General features: G+C 48.0%; 1 protein-coding gene across 2 annotated transcripts in view; it reads left to right on the forward strand.

Annotated features, from left to right (window-relative positions):
- The window catches only part of usta (uronyl 2-sulfotransferase a), an 82668-nt gene that overhangs the window by 47315 nt on the left and 22853 nt on the right, over positions 1-12500 (forward strand). For both annotated transcript variants that reach the window (XM_083643233.1, XM_083643234.1), the window contains one exon: positions 10817-10972. In XM_083643233.1, coding sequence (XP_083499359.1) covers positions 10817-10972 — 156 coding nt within the window. The remainder of the gene's footprint in view (positions 1-10816; positions 10973-12500) is intronic.

A 12500-nucleotide genomic window follows, 5' to 3' on the forward strand; every position in this document is an offset into this window, starting at 1 on the left:
TTACGACACGCACGCGGCGGCAGACCTCCTGTTTAATGTCAAGACGTTTTGTTTGGGGAAGATTAGAAATTGTGTTCAGGCCCCGGCGTGAATGAAAGCCTATGGAAAAACCAGACGGCTCTCGGAATAGAGTTATGGGTCTTTATGTGTGAGGAAGCATGACAAGAATGTCTTCCTCCGCATTTTTACACACGTGGCTGTGTTTCTAAATATTGTTATATAGGCGAGCATTCTTCTGTCTAATATTAGATTTAGGATACAGCTTTAATAGAGCAGTTTATGGCTTCTATCTATAGGCTCTGTTCCATTTGGAGAAATTCTCTAGGCGACGTCATATTATAATCCACGTTGTGTAGTCCCCCCTGCAGCTAAGGAGGCTAAGATGCTCTAGCAAGGAGGCTAAGACGCTCTAGCAAGGAGGCTAAGACGCTCTAGCAAGGAGGCTAAGACGCTCTAGCAAGGAGGCTAAGATGCTCTAGCAAGGAGGCTAAGATGCTCTAGCAAGGAGGCTAAGATGCTCTAGCAAGGAGGCTAAGACCTGAACACGTTCTAGCAAGGAGGCTAAGACGCTCTAGCAAGGAGGCTAAGATGCTCTAGCAAGGAGGCTAAGATGCTCTAGCAAGGAGGCTAAGACGTTCTAGCAAGGAGGCTAAGACGCTCTAGCAAGGAGGCTAAGATGCTCTAGCAAGGAGGCTAAGACCTGAACACGTTCTAGCAAGGAGGCTAAGACGCTCTAGCAAGGAGGCTAAGATGCTCTAGCAAGGAGGCTAAGACCTGAACACGTTCTAGCAAGGAGGCTAAGACCTGAAGACGCTCTAGCATCTGTCGCTATAGAGCGTCTCTTAAGGTCTCTGGGAGTGAGGTTTACTCACTGCACAACACTACCTGCTGGCTACCGTTACAATAAGATGTTTTCCATCCAGCTGTCAAGCCAATTTTGAGCAAATTTTGGAATGTCAAATAAAAAGCAAATTTGGGGCATTTCCATCAGCCGGGTTGAAGCAAATAAATAGGCCTGCCTCAGAAAACGTGTTAGACATTGTGATTGTTCCTTGGTGTCAGATAACGTCGGCCATATTTCATGCTGTCCGAAGATGAAAACAAAGAAATGGACTTGGTTAATATTCTAATCCACCACCAACAAATGTCCATTCAGCCATGATGACAGCCAGGCACCTTGTACAGTGCATGGCAACGAGACAAATGACTAATGTCACTTTCCCTGTCTCTTCATCACATCATTTCTTCATTGATCAACTTTTCCCCGTCCAGCGAGCGCAAAACTTTTCTGCCGCGCCGAGAGAATTTTTCATCTAAAACGTGCGGTTTCCACTCCGCCGTTGTAATTCGATGCATCATAATGCACGTAAACATACTTCGATGGAAACCTCGGTGGCTGTCGCAGCCAGTTAGAGCGGCGTGTCTCCCCTCTCTCCACCTCTCTCTCTCTCTTTGTCTCTCTCTCTCTCACTCCGGGTGGGAGCAGAGATGAGTTCAAGGATCTTTAATAACAGGAAGTGCTGAGAGTCTCCAACGTGCCCCGAGTGAAACCTCGACACGCTGTTCTCCACTCAGCGTGGGAGGCGCGGCTCGGTGACAGCCGAGAGCGTTGAACTCTCAGCCCCGCGGCTAACTCAAACCATCTCCCCATGGGAAAGCGCAGGTACCGCCGCATGCTTTCCAGGAACTACAGCAGAAAGATTGATGAGTGGGAGTGCGATTGTCCTCATATTTTGGCAGGCCTCGGACACGTCCTCCAACTGGCTGTTAGACGATTACAGATCGCAGGCCAAACCACCCAGCAGAACTCTGCAGAAAGTGGGTAGCCGTGCCGTCATTGTGCAACCTCTGTGATATCTGAATTGAATTTACCGGCTGATAGGTCAACTTTAAATTAGCCTTTATTTGGACAATCACTAGTTAATGTATTCATATACATTTTCATTTAAGTTACACATAGTTATTATACATACATAGACAGACAGACGCCATATTCAGATAACCTGTAGATTACATTTGTAGCTCCTCTCTATCTCACACTGTGCCCTCTCACCGTGTCACTATGCCCTCTACAGGGCCAGAATAACAGAGAGGCTGTCTGCAGAGTAGCCTTCAAATGTGGTCAAGACAGATGTCATCTGATGTGTGTCCTAGCCTATAAGTATGTTTGATTTTCTGTTGTCATTGTATGTAAGCCTGTGTATCGATTCGTGAATATACAAGAGTGCATCTCTTGGCCAAGATATATGTTAATACATCATTTAAGATGACTTCTGACTCCTGGCTCAATCTTTTGATGTCAAGTGATTTTCTTCAAGTGGTTCACTGTTTACCTTTTGACTGTTACATTCCATTCTACAACACCATCATCTGGGAAGTTCCTCATTGAATTCGGCACGATCAAATAGAGCATGGTACATTCTGAAGGATGTTTGGGGTGTGTGAGAATGTGTGTGTGGGCAGGGCAGAAGAAAACCCAGCAGATTGAGAAGAGGGGGTAAAGTGGTGGACTTTTAGAGAGCGTGGGAGAGAGGCGAGGTGCAGGTCTCCTCATCTGCTGCGTGGCTGCTGGATATTGGATTGCCAGCATCGGACTCGGAGCTGTAAATACCACAAAACAACAGCTTGACTCCTGGGAGTGGGAGAGCCCAGACCAGACACGGTGAAAAAACAACCTGCTTACATAACACAGAGTCGGACTGAGTATTGACAGAATGCCTCTCTGCCAGACGCTGCAGACATCTTTGATGGTGTGTGCAGCAGCAGAAAGCTGAGCTGGGCAGAGCGGCAAAGACAATAGCACAAACGGAAAGGTGGAGCTTTTAGTGGCGCGTCGGTCGGTGCCAGCAGGAGACTCGGACACAGACAGACCCCAGAAAACATTTTGAGTTGTCTTCTGGCATCTTCTCGTGTTATTATTCCATTTTATACAACACCAGACTAGCCTATTACACGCCTGACAGTCATTTGTCATCATATCAGTGTGTTCTGCAAAACACGGCATGGATTTCATCAGCTTCATTACTGTGATAAGCCCAGAGGTCTGCTGCGGGTTACTTGGCAAAACGTCTGAGGAATGTCACATTTCTGTCCAAGAGAACCATCCTCTATCGGCTCTCAATCTTTTCCCAGCAAATTGCTGCCATTAGGTGACTCTCCCTTTTTTATTTTATTTTTTTAAGAAGCTCCGCCATCTCCAAATTCTGTATTCTATCTATGGGCCTAAATGTCAAGTTAAACATTCCATCAGCCTTCTTATCTACAATATCTAGCATGCCGCCTTGTTTTGGGTGTATGTGGTGTGATATTTCCACGTGTTTTTAGGTGAAACTGGTTGAAGCATGCCTGTCAACAGAACTTGTATAAGCACTGCTATCACCAGGAATTGTTTTTGCAGCCCGCGCTCTTTCATCCTGGGGCCAATCTGCACACACATTAAATGTGTTTTGCTTCCACCTCGTCCCGAACGGGTGTAATCTCTGATGACTTCCTGACTGTGAGAAGCTGTGATTCATCGATGGAGCCACGCTCTGCCCTCAATCGGACACTCCGCACATTCTTTCTCCGCCTCTCTCTTCCAAGCCGTTCCTTCTCTCCATCTCTCTCCCTCTCTCTCTGTCTCCATCCTGTTGTTACTTTCTCGCTCTCTGTTTTCTCTGGGCTCTGGCAAACAGTCAGAGGCCCTGGCACTTTCTACTGAGCCTGTGCTTGGGCGGGACTGCTGCTGAGGAGAAGAGGGGACAAAATCAATGTGTGTGGGTGTGTGTGTGTGTGTGTCCGTGTGTGTGTGTGTGTGTGTGTGTGTGTGTGTGTGTGTGTGTGTGTGTGTGTGTGTGTGTGTGTGTCCGTGTGTGTGTGTGTGTGTGTGTGTGTGTGTGTGTGTCCATGTCCGTGTGTGTGTGTGTGTGTGTGTGTGTGTGTGTGTGTGTGTGTGTGTGTGTGTGTGTGCGTGCGTGCGCGCGCGTGCGTGCGTGCGTGCCTGGCCACACTGAGCATTCCGCTATGGAAAATGTACTGTCTCTGGAGCATCAGAGCCAGAGAGGGTTGATTATATGGCTGTGCAATTAATCAAATTTTAATCTCTATTACATTTTTGGCTTCCCACAATTATGAAAACAAGACAAGGCAACAATAACCGAGCATCTTGGCATTGCAAATGTCACTGTCAGTGTTGCCATCATCACCATACAAACCCAGCACAAACACCACACCACCACAATAATACACAAACAACACAATGACATTGCAACCACAACGGTAAAGTGACATGACCAAGAAATGGCCTTGTCGCCATCACCACAACACAAAGAAACACTAACCCTAACCCTTCATGTCTTTCTTTGTTATTCAGTTCAATTATATTTCAATTTCAAAGAAATCCTTTATTAAAAAGGACAAGATTTTTTCAAGTTCAATAAATGCATGATGTTGCCAAAGTCGATGAGTAATCGCGTTAAATAATCGTGATTATGATCTTTGCCATAATCGAGCAGCTCTAGTTGATTTTTTTACAAGTTTTTTTTTAGCGTGTGGTTCCTATCTGGAGGAAACCCCAGGGGAGCACGGGGAGAACCCGTAAACTCCACACAGAAAGGCCCTTTTTGACGACTCCACCTGGGCTGTAGGCAGTGGCGATGCTAGAGTCTATAGGGGCCCTAGGCAAAAATTTCCCGGGGGCCCCTCCAACCTCATCACCATAATTTTATTAATAACCTGACACCAATGAAAAATACATCAATATTATCATTAGAATTCTTCAAGTTCCTAGGACGTATTTTATTAGCCTATTCATAACTTTCATGCATGGTGCAAAGTTAACTTTTTTGTCCACCAGCCAAATGTCTAGTGAATGTTCAAATGTTACCAGCCACTCAATGGATTAGCATTGTTGTTTGTTTTTGGCTGGTGGTGAGTGAAGCAAATCTACCTACCAGCCACTTGCACATTTATATTTTACCAGCATTTGGCTGGTGAGTGGTGACTGGTGCAAATTGTGTGCCCTGCTTTCATAGCAATTCATAGCTTAACTATTAGCTTACCCAGGTTAACTAACAACAAAAACAAACAAAAAAATGTGACACTATTGCTAGTTGAATTTATTCAAGTATCTCCTCATAAGCTATACTAAAATCACAGCATTCAGTTATCTGCCTAATCAGTATCTGCTCCACTTGCTTTTTTCCACATCCTCTTTTTTCTCTTTCGTTCTGACTTCCAGCTAACTTCATCATTTCCTTCATTCACTTTCAATTCAAGAGAATATGTGAATCATGCAAGTTTGATGAGAATGAGTCACATACCTTCTCTTGAATTGAAAAGGAAAAAAAAAGTGAATTCACGTCATTCAAAATCGTCCAGGCTGACATGGAGCCCCTTTAGGGAGGTTTCAATGCCATTGCAAATTGTCTGTTGGTTGTTTAATGGAAAGGAGTTTGTGGTCACTGCTGAGGAGTTAAGCTTGTCAGCCCTTGGGGGGCCCTAAGGCTGGTTTCACACCGACGACCCAAGCCTTGCCTATGCCTTGCCTTTACCCACGCTTTTTAATAGGCGTCCGTTTTAGTCAACGAGGCTGTGTACACCGGCCGCCTGAGCGTGAACCCTACGTGTACCCACGCCTTGCCTGTGCCTTGCCGATTTTATCGAATAGGCGTGAGTTCTATTTTGAAGCCGACAAGGCGCGTGCAGGCAGGCTTCTTCTGTCAAGCCATGAAAGAAAAACGCACAATATCCGTCGGAAATTGCAAAGTCAACTGAATTTCAAAATAAAATGGAGTTACTACAACATGTTGAGCAGAGAGACAGAGAGATTGACGGGTGGCTATCACGTGGGGCTTTCTCCCCGTCGGCAAACAAATCTTCATGAGAGAGAATAGCGACCGAAGAAGCAAGATGGACAATGTTGTTGTGCCAGGCTGCCAGCACATAGCCTATTCTTGCAAGATCACCTCTCTAAAATGTCCGACTATAGTCAGACCTGGTTATACATATCCAGCATCAATAGAACATTAAATATATCCGATTTATTTTACCTAGAGGCTACCCATGACAATTCTGGACAACACGTGAAAAAATACAGTCGGGAGAGAGGAGAGGCGCTTGTGACTCGGCTCCAGGTTCGGCGTGCAAAAGGCGTGCGGTGTGATCGCAAAAGCGTGTAACAGGTTCACGCCCAGCTCGGCGTAGGCGTGGGTTGAGGCAAGGCAAGGCGTAGGTTGTCTGTGTGAATGAAGCGGTAACGGACTGGGGCCCCAAGCAGCTGGCTGTTGCCTGTTGAGGACATGGGAATGGGGACACACCCTCAGCACCCACAGCATCCGAGGTGGGAATCGAATTCAGGACCTTCTTGCTGTGAGGGGACAGCGCTTCCACTGTGCCACCGTGCCCCCCTGTTAATTAAGACTTAACAGAGGTGAACAATAGCAAACAACGGGTTAATTTCATGTGTGTCTCTCTCTCTCTCTCACACACACACACACACACACACACACACACACACACACACACACACACACACAGAAGATATCGGTTGTTGGAAGGTCAAGCACCAGCCCACTAACCCTGGGACGTTCGAATAGTCAGTTAATCAACCTGTCAGTCAGCCAGTACTGTAAATCAAGCAGCCAATCATTCAGGTAACTACTGTAATAAAATAGCCAGTCAGCCAATCAGTCAGGCAACTACTGTAATTAAATAGCTAGTCAGCCAATCAATCGGCCAGTGAGCTATTCAGTCATCAAACCAGCCAATTATAAGTCAGTCAGCCAACCAACCAACCAACCAACCAGCAAACCAACTAGCCAATCAACTAGTCAGTCAGTCAATCAGCCAGTTATCAGTCAGTAAACCAGCTAACAATTAAAGCAGTCAGCCAGCCAGCCAGCCAGTCAGTCAGGATCATCTCCAGCAGCACTGTCTGTCAGAAATGCAGAATCCCCCTCTGGGAAAGCACAATCACCATTCCAGACCGAGAATGCCGACAAGAATTTACCACCGGCGTGTTTTCCTCCCCCTATTTGATTCACACAAAAAACGTCGTCTGAAGTGAGGAGGGGAAAAGTTTTACAGGCAACACAGATCACTATGCTCTGTCTCTGTGTATCGCTGGAGGTCTCTATCAGCTGAGAAGGGAAATCTACTAGCTACTGTATCTCCTAGATGTCTTTTGGATGACCTGTCTAGTGTCTACCCCCTCCCTCTGGCTCTTCCTTTAAGTCCTTTAACCCCCCCCCCCCCCCCCCCCCCTGTCGTTTCTTTCTTACTCTCGTCGGCAAACGCGCTTCACTCTTTAAGGGGCCCCTTGTGTAAACCTTGCAGGCCCTTGCGGGGTGATTGTCAGATGGGTGCATTCTTGCTGCCCTCGTGCTAAAATGAGTCTCGTGTCCCGTACGCGTGTCCCTACACATCCTCCACTTCTAACCCTAAGGCCTTGGCCACACTGATCCGTGGTGTCTGTCCGTGTGCGTTCATTTCTCTGTTCACTTCCATTCATTTTCAATGACAGCTGTCCAACTGTCCGTGGAGCACTCAGAAGCGTACGTATCCAGAAAATTTGCATACGTTTTGATGGACAGAAAGTTGAAGAGGGATGAACTTTTTCTGGATGGACGTATCGGATGGTCAGATGGTCGGATAGTCACGGTCCGTTTAGCCAATCAGAGTCGAGGTCTCGAGAGGAGGCGTTCCGAGATTTGTTTCAACTTTTCAAAGAAGATGGCGGCCGAGGCGGTGAAGGAGGCTATAATTAATGCTGTGTACACCATCCCGCTGTTGTACAACGTGATAGCCAGTGTCACCGTCTGATTTCACCATCTAATCTGGTCATTCAGTGGCATTTTATTGCCACATAAGTAACGTAGCGCACAGAGCTAACAGCTAGCTGACGCCAGCTTTCTTCTTCTCTCGGTTTATAGGCGGGTCGCTGACACCTTCAAGGTGCTTACCGCCACCTGCTGTACAAGTAGGTTACTTGTACATGCAACGGACTTAAATCTATCCGTCTATCCGTTCTGTCCATTTTCTGACGGATCAGTGTGGCCAAGGCCTAACCCTGTACCATACGCGTGTCCCCTACACAGCCTCCACTTCTAACCCTAACCCTGTCCCATATGCGTGTCCCCTACACAGCCTCCACTTCTAACCCTAACCCTGTCCCATACGCGTGTCCCTACACAGCCTCCACTTCTAACCCTAACCCTGTCCCGTACGCGTGTCCCTACACAGCCTCCACTTCTAACCCTAACCCTGTCCCATACGCGTGTCCCCTACACAGCCTCCACTTCTAACCCTAACCCTGTCCCATACGCGTGTCCCTACACAGCCTCCACTTCTAACCCTAACCCTGTCCCATACGCGTGTCCCTACACAGCCTCCACTTCTAACCCTAACCCTGTCCCATACGCGTGTCCCTACACATCCTCCACTTCTAACCCTAACCCTGTCCCATACGCGTGTCCCTACACATCCTCCACTTCTAACCCTAACCCTGTCCCATCCCATACGCGTGTCCCCTACACAGCCTCCACTTCTAACCCTAACCCTGTCCCATACGCGTGTCCCTACACAGCCTCCACTTCTAACCCTAACCCTGTCCCATACGCGTGTCCCTACACATCCTCCACTTCTAACCCTAACCCTGTCCCATACGCGTGTCCCTACACAGCCTCCACTTCTAACCCTAACCCTGTCCCATACGCGTGTCCCTACACAGCCTCCACTTCTAACCCTAACCCTGTCCCATACGCGTGTCCCCTACACAGCCTCCACTTCTAACCCTAACCCTGTCCCATACGCGTGTCCCTACACAGCCTCCACTTCTAACCCTAACCCTGTCCCATACGCGTGTCCCTACACAGCCTCCACTTCTAACCCTAACCCTGTCCCATACGCGTGTCCCTACACATCCTCCACTTCTAACCCTAACCCTGTCCCATCCCATACGCGTGTCCCCTACACAGCCTCCACTTCTAACCCTAACCCTGTCCCATACGCGTGTCCCTACACAGCCTCCACTTCTAACCCTAACCCTGTCCCATACGCGTGTCCCTACACAGCCTCCACTTCTAACCCTAACCCTGTCCCATACGCGTGTCCCCTACACAGCCTCCACTTCTAACCCTAACCCTGTCCCATACGCGTGTCCCTACACATCCTCCACTTCTAACCCTAACCCTGTCCCATACGCGTGTCCCTACACAGCCTCCACTTCTAACCCTAACCCTGTCCCATACGCGTGTCCCCTACACAGCCTCCACTTCTAACCCTAACCCTGTCCCATACGCGTGTCCCTACACATCCTCCACTTCTAACCCTAACCCTGTCCCATACGCGTGTCCCTACACATCCTCCACTTCTAACCCTAACCCTGTCCCATACGCGTGTCCCTACACAGCCTCCACTTCTAACCCTAACCCTGTCCCATACGCGTGTCCCTACACATCCTCCACTTCTAACCCTAACCCTGTCCCATACGCGTGTCCCTACACAGCCTCCACTTCTAACCCTAACCCTGTCCCATACGCGTGTCCCTACACAGCCTCCACTTCTAACCCTAACCCTGTCCCATACGCGTGTCCCTACACAGCCTCCACTTCTAACCCTAACCCTGTCCCATACGCGTGTCCCTACACAGCCTCCACTTCTAACCCTAACCCTGTACGCGTGTCCCTATCCTCCACTTCTAACCCTAACCCTGTCCCATACGCGTGTCCCTACACATCCTCCACTTCTAACCCTAACCCTGTCCCATACGCGTGTCCCTACACATCCTCCACTTCTAACCCTAACCCTGTCCCATACGCGTGTCCGTACACATCCTCCACTTCCGCCTCTTCTGACCCCGAAGACCAGCAAAGATGATCAGGCCGCTTTTCAAAGGAAGCCAACGTTTCATGTGCTCATTGCTCACTACTTTGGAAATCTCTGAATCATGCTACTTGCTTAATTGGCCAGTGAGTCATGAGGTGTGTACTGCGGTGTGTATGCATGCGTGCGCACGTGTGTGTGTGTGTGTGTGTGTGTGTGTGTGTGTGTGTGTGTGTGTGTGCGTGTGCGTGCGCGTGGGCATGCGCGTGGGCGCGCTCGCGCGTGTGTGTGTGCGCGTGCGTACGTGAGAGGTGTTTGTAGAGTTTCTCAGCCAAATGGGAATACACCGTGGGCTTGATTGAGTGCAGTCCCGTGGAGAATAGATGTGAGAAACAGAGGTCAGAGGTCAAGAGCGAGAGAGAGGGAAGAGAATGGAGGTCAACACTCCAGCGAGTGTGTGATGCATTTCCTCACTTTTTTGTCAATTTGTGTCTCCTCCTTTGTACCCTGCCACTTTCCCCACTTTCTATGTTTTCCTTATTGTTTTCTCTCAGACCCAAATCTGAGAATATTTGCATTCTTAGACATGACTTTGTTCAGAATTCTATCTGTATCTGTATTGTAGTTAGAGAGATAACCAAGAAACTATGATCAAACCAATCATTCTTCAACATTCTATAATTGTGTTGACTTCTTGTAAATGAAATAATGGTGAAGTTTAACAATTCATCAGTTTGCTGCGACCTCCTGAAACCCCCTCAAGGAGTTCTTGGACCCCACGTTGAGAACCACACTACCCTGGAGGCATATTTGTTTTGGACTGAGGATTGCTGCTTTAAAACACGTCGGAGAGACTGATAGAACACAAATCAGTACAATAAATAGCAGGCAGTTATAAATGACAATATGCTCCATAACACCAGTGAGAATAGTGCGAATAGAAACTCATTGAGCGCTTCGGTTTGCCTACTTTGTGTCCTCCTAACACAGTTTACTCACTGTCTTGCTCTGCCAGGTTCTGCCGTTCCCCAGCCAGGTGGTGTACAACCGTGTGGGCAAGTGTGGCAGCCGGACGGTGGTGATCCTGCTGAGGATACTGGCTGAGAAGCACCAGTTCAACCTGGTCTCCTCCGACATCCACAACAAAACACGCCTCACCAAGCATGAGCAGGTGAGACGAGAGGGACCCAGACGCAGCAGGACAGGAGGGGGGGGCGGATTTAACAATTCGGTCGAGGCACACACTCATTTAGTTAAACACACTCCGAGATGGGAGCTGTCCAGTGCAATCACACTCCTCTACTAAGTGCCTTGCTCAATAGCATCGTGACTCGCTTTTCTCATTCGTTTGTTTGTTCATTCTCTCCGCCTCGATTTTCCCAGTCAGTCTACAAGATTTGAAGTGGCTTCTCTCGCCTGCTTCTCTAGACTTTTAAAACTTTCTAATATCAGCTATCCCCAGTTAGATGGAAGAGAGTCAGGCCAGGGAGTGGGGCCGCAGTGTGAAGTGATTTTTCTTCTTGTTGTTTTTATTGATATGATCTCACACAGTGGACAGAGTGAAACCCCTAAATAAGAAAAGGCATTCTTATATATCCGGTTGTTATCGTTGTGCTGCTAACTTCTAACAAATGAAATAACACTGAAATGAAAGTGTTCCTCATCACCTGCCCCCCTCTGGGGATGCATTAAGCACCCGTGCTGGTTTATAGACCCCCACTTTGGAAGCCACAGCTTCAGGCTACCATCACCGCTATGTAAATATGAAGCTTAAACCATCCACGCTCGAAACATTTGACTCTTTTCTAATATCCAAGAATAACAAAACTTTGTTTTGTTTTGTTTTGAACTTGCATGGTGCACTTGTACTGTGCGGTCACACTGAACATAATGGTAGCAGGGGCACTTCCAGTGTGTTTGTCTTTTATTCAGTTTAGGAACAAGCCAGAAGGATGGAGAATGTCTTTTTTATTATTTCCTGGAATATCTGAAGGACATGAGTGGCGGCTTTAGAGAGGCAAAGCTGCTTTCGTTTAGCAGACCGCAGCCCTTTGAGACATGGAGGAACGCTGGCCCCTGCCAGTGGAAATGCCAACGTGAATCAAGCATTTCTCAATGGGACCGATTTCCAGGGATTAAACGCACATAATCTCTGCCTCTTGTCTTTTTGTTTCCATCCATCCCCCTGGGAGAGGCTTTATGTAGATCGAATAAGTAAATGATTATGTCAATAAAAGGTTTTCCAATTTAATTGAGAATGGGGTGACATGGGCTTCCTTTTGCTCTGGGCTTGACTGGGACCCTTCCGGGTCCGGGACCCCTCCGGGTCCGGGAAGCCCTGGTTTTGGCAAGGTGGCCTCGCGGTTACAGAGACCGCCCTTCAACCGGGTGATCTGGGTTCAAGGCCCCGCCGCGTTGGCAAGCATCCACTCTGCTGAAGTGTCCTTGAGCAACACAGTAAACGCCAACCAGCTCCAGGGTTGCTGATCTGTGAATGACCCTGCACTACAAGGAGTAAGAGAGAAGAGAGTTTCCCAACAGGAAACGATAAAGTAGCACAGAACACAACATTATTTTTCAGCGTTTACTGTCAGTGCAACAGCAAAGGTCCTTGTGTGCACTTAACACAATGCTTTCATTGGAAACAGCAAGTCTAGTGAGGCCAGGCATCTGGGTGAGGAAGTGAGTGATGGCGTGTT

This window comes from Poromitra crassiceps (assembly GCF_964638095.1).
Source record: "Poromitra crassiceps genome assembly, chromosome: 9".
In the NCBI taxonomy this organism is placed as follows: Eukaryota; Metazoa; Chordata; class Actinopteri; order Beryciformes; family Melamphaidae; genus Poromitra; species Poromitra crassiceps.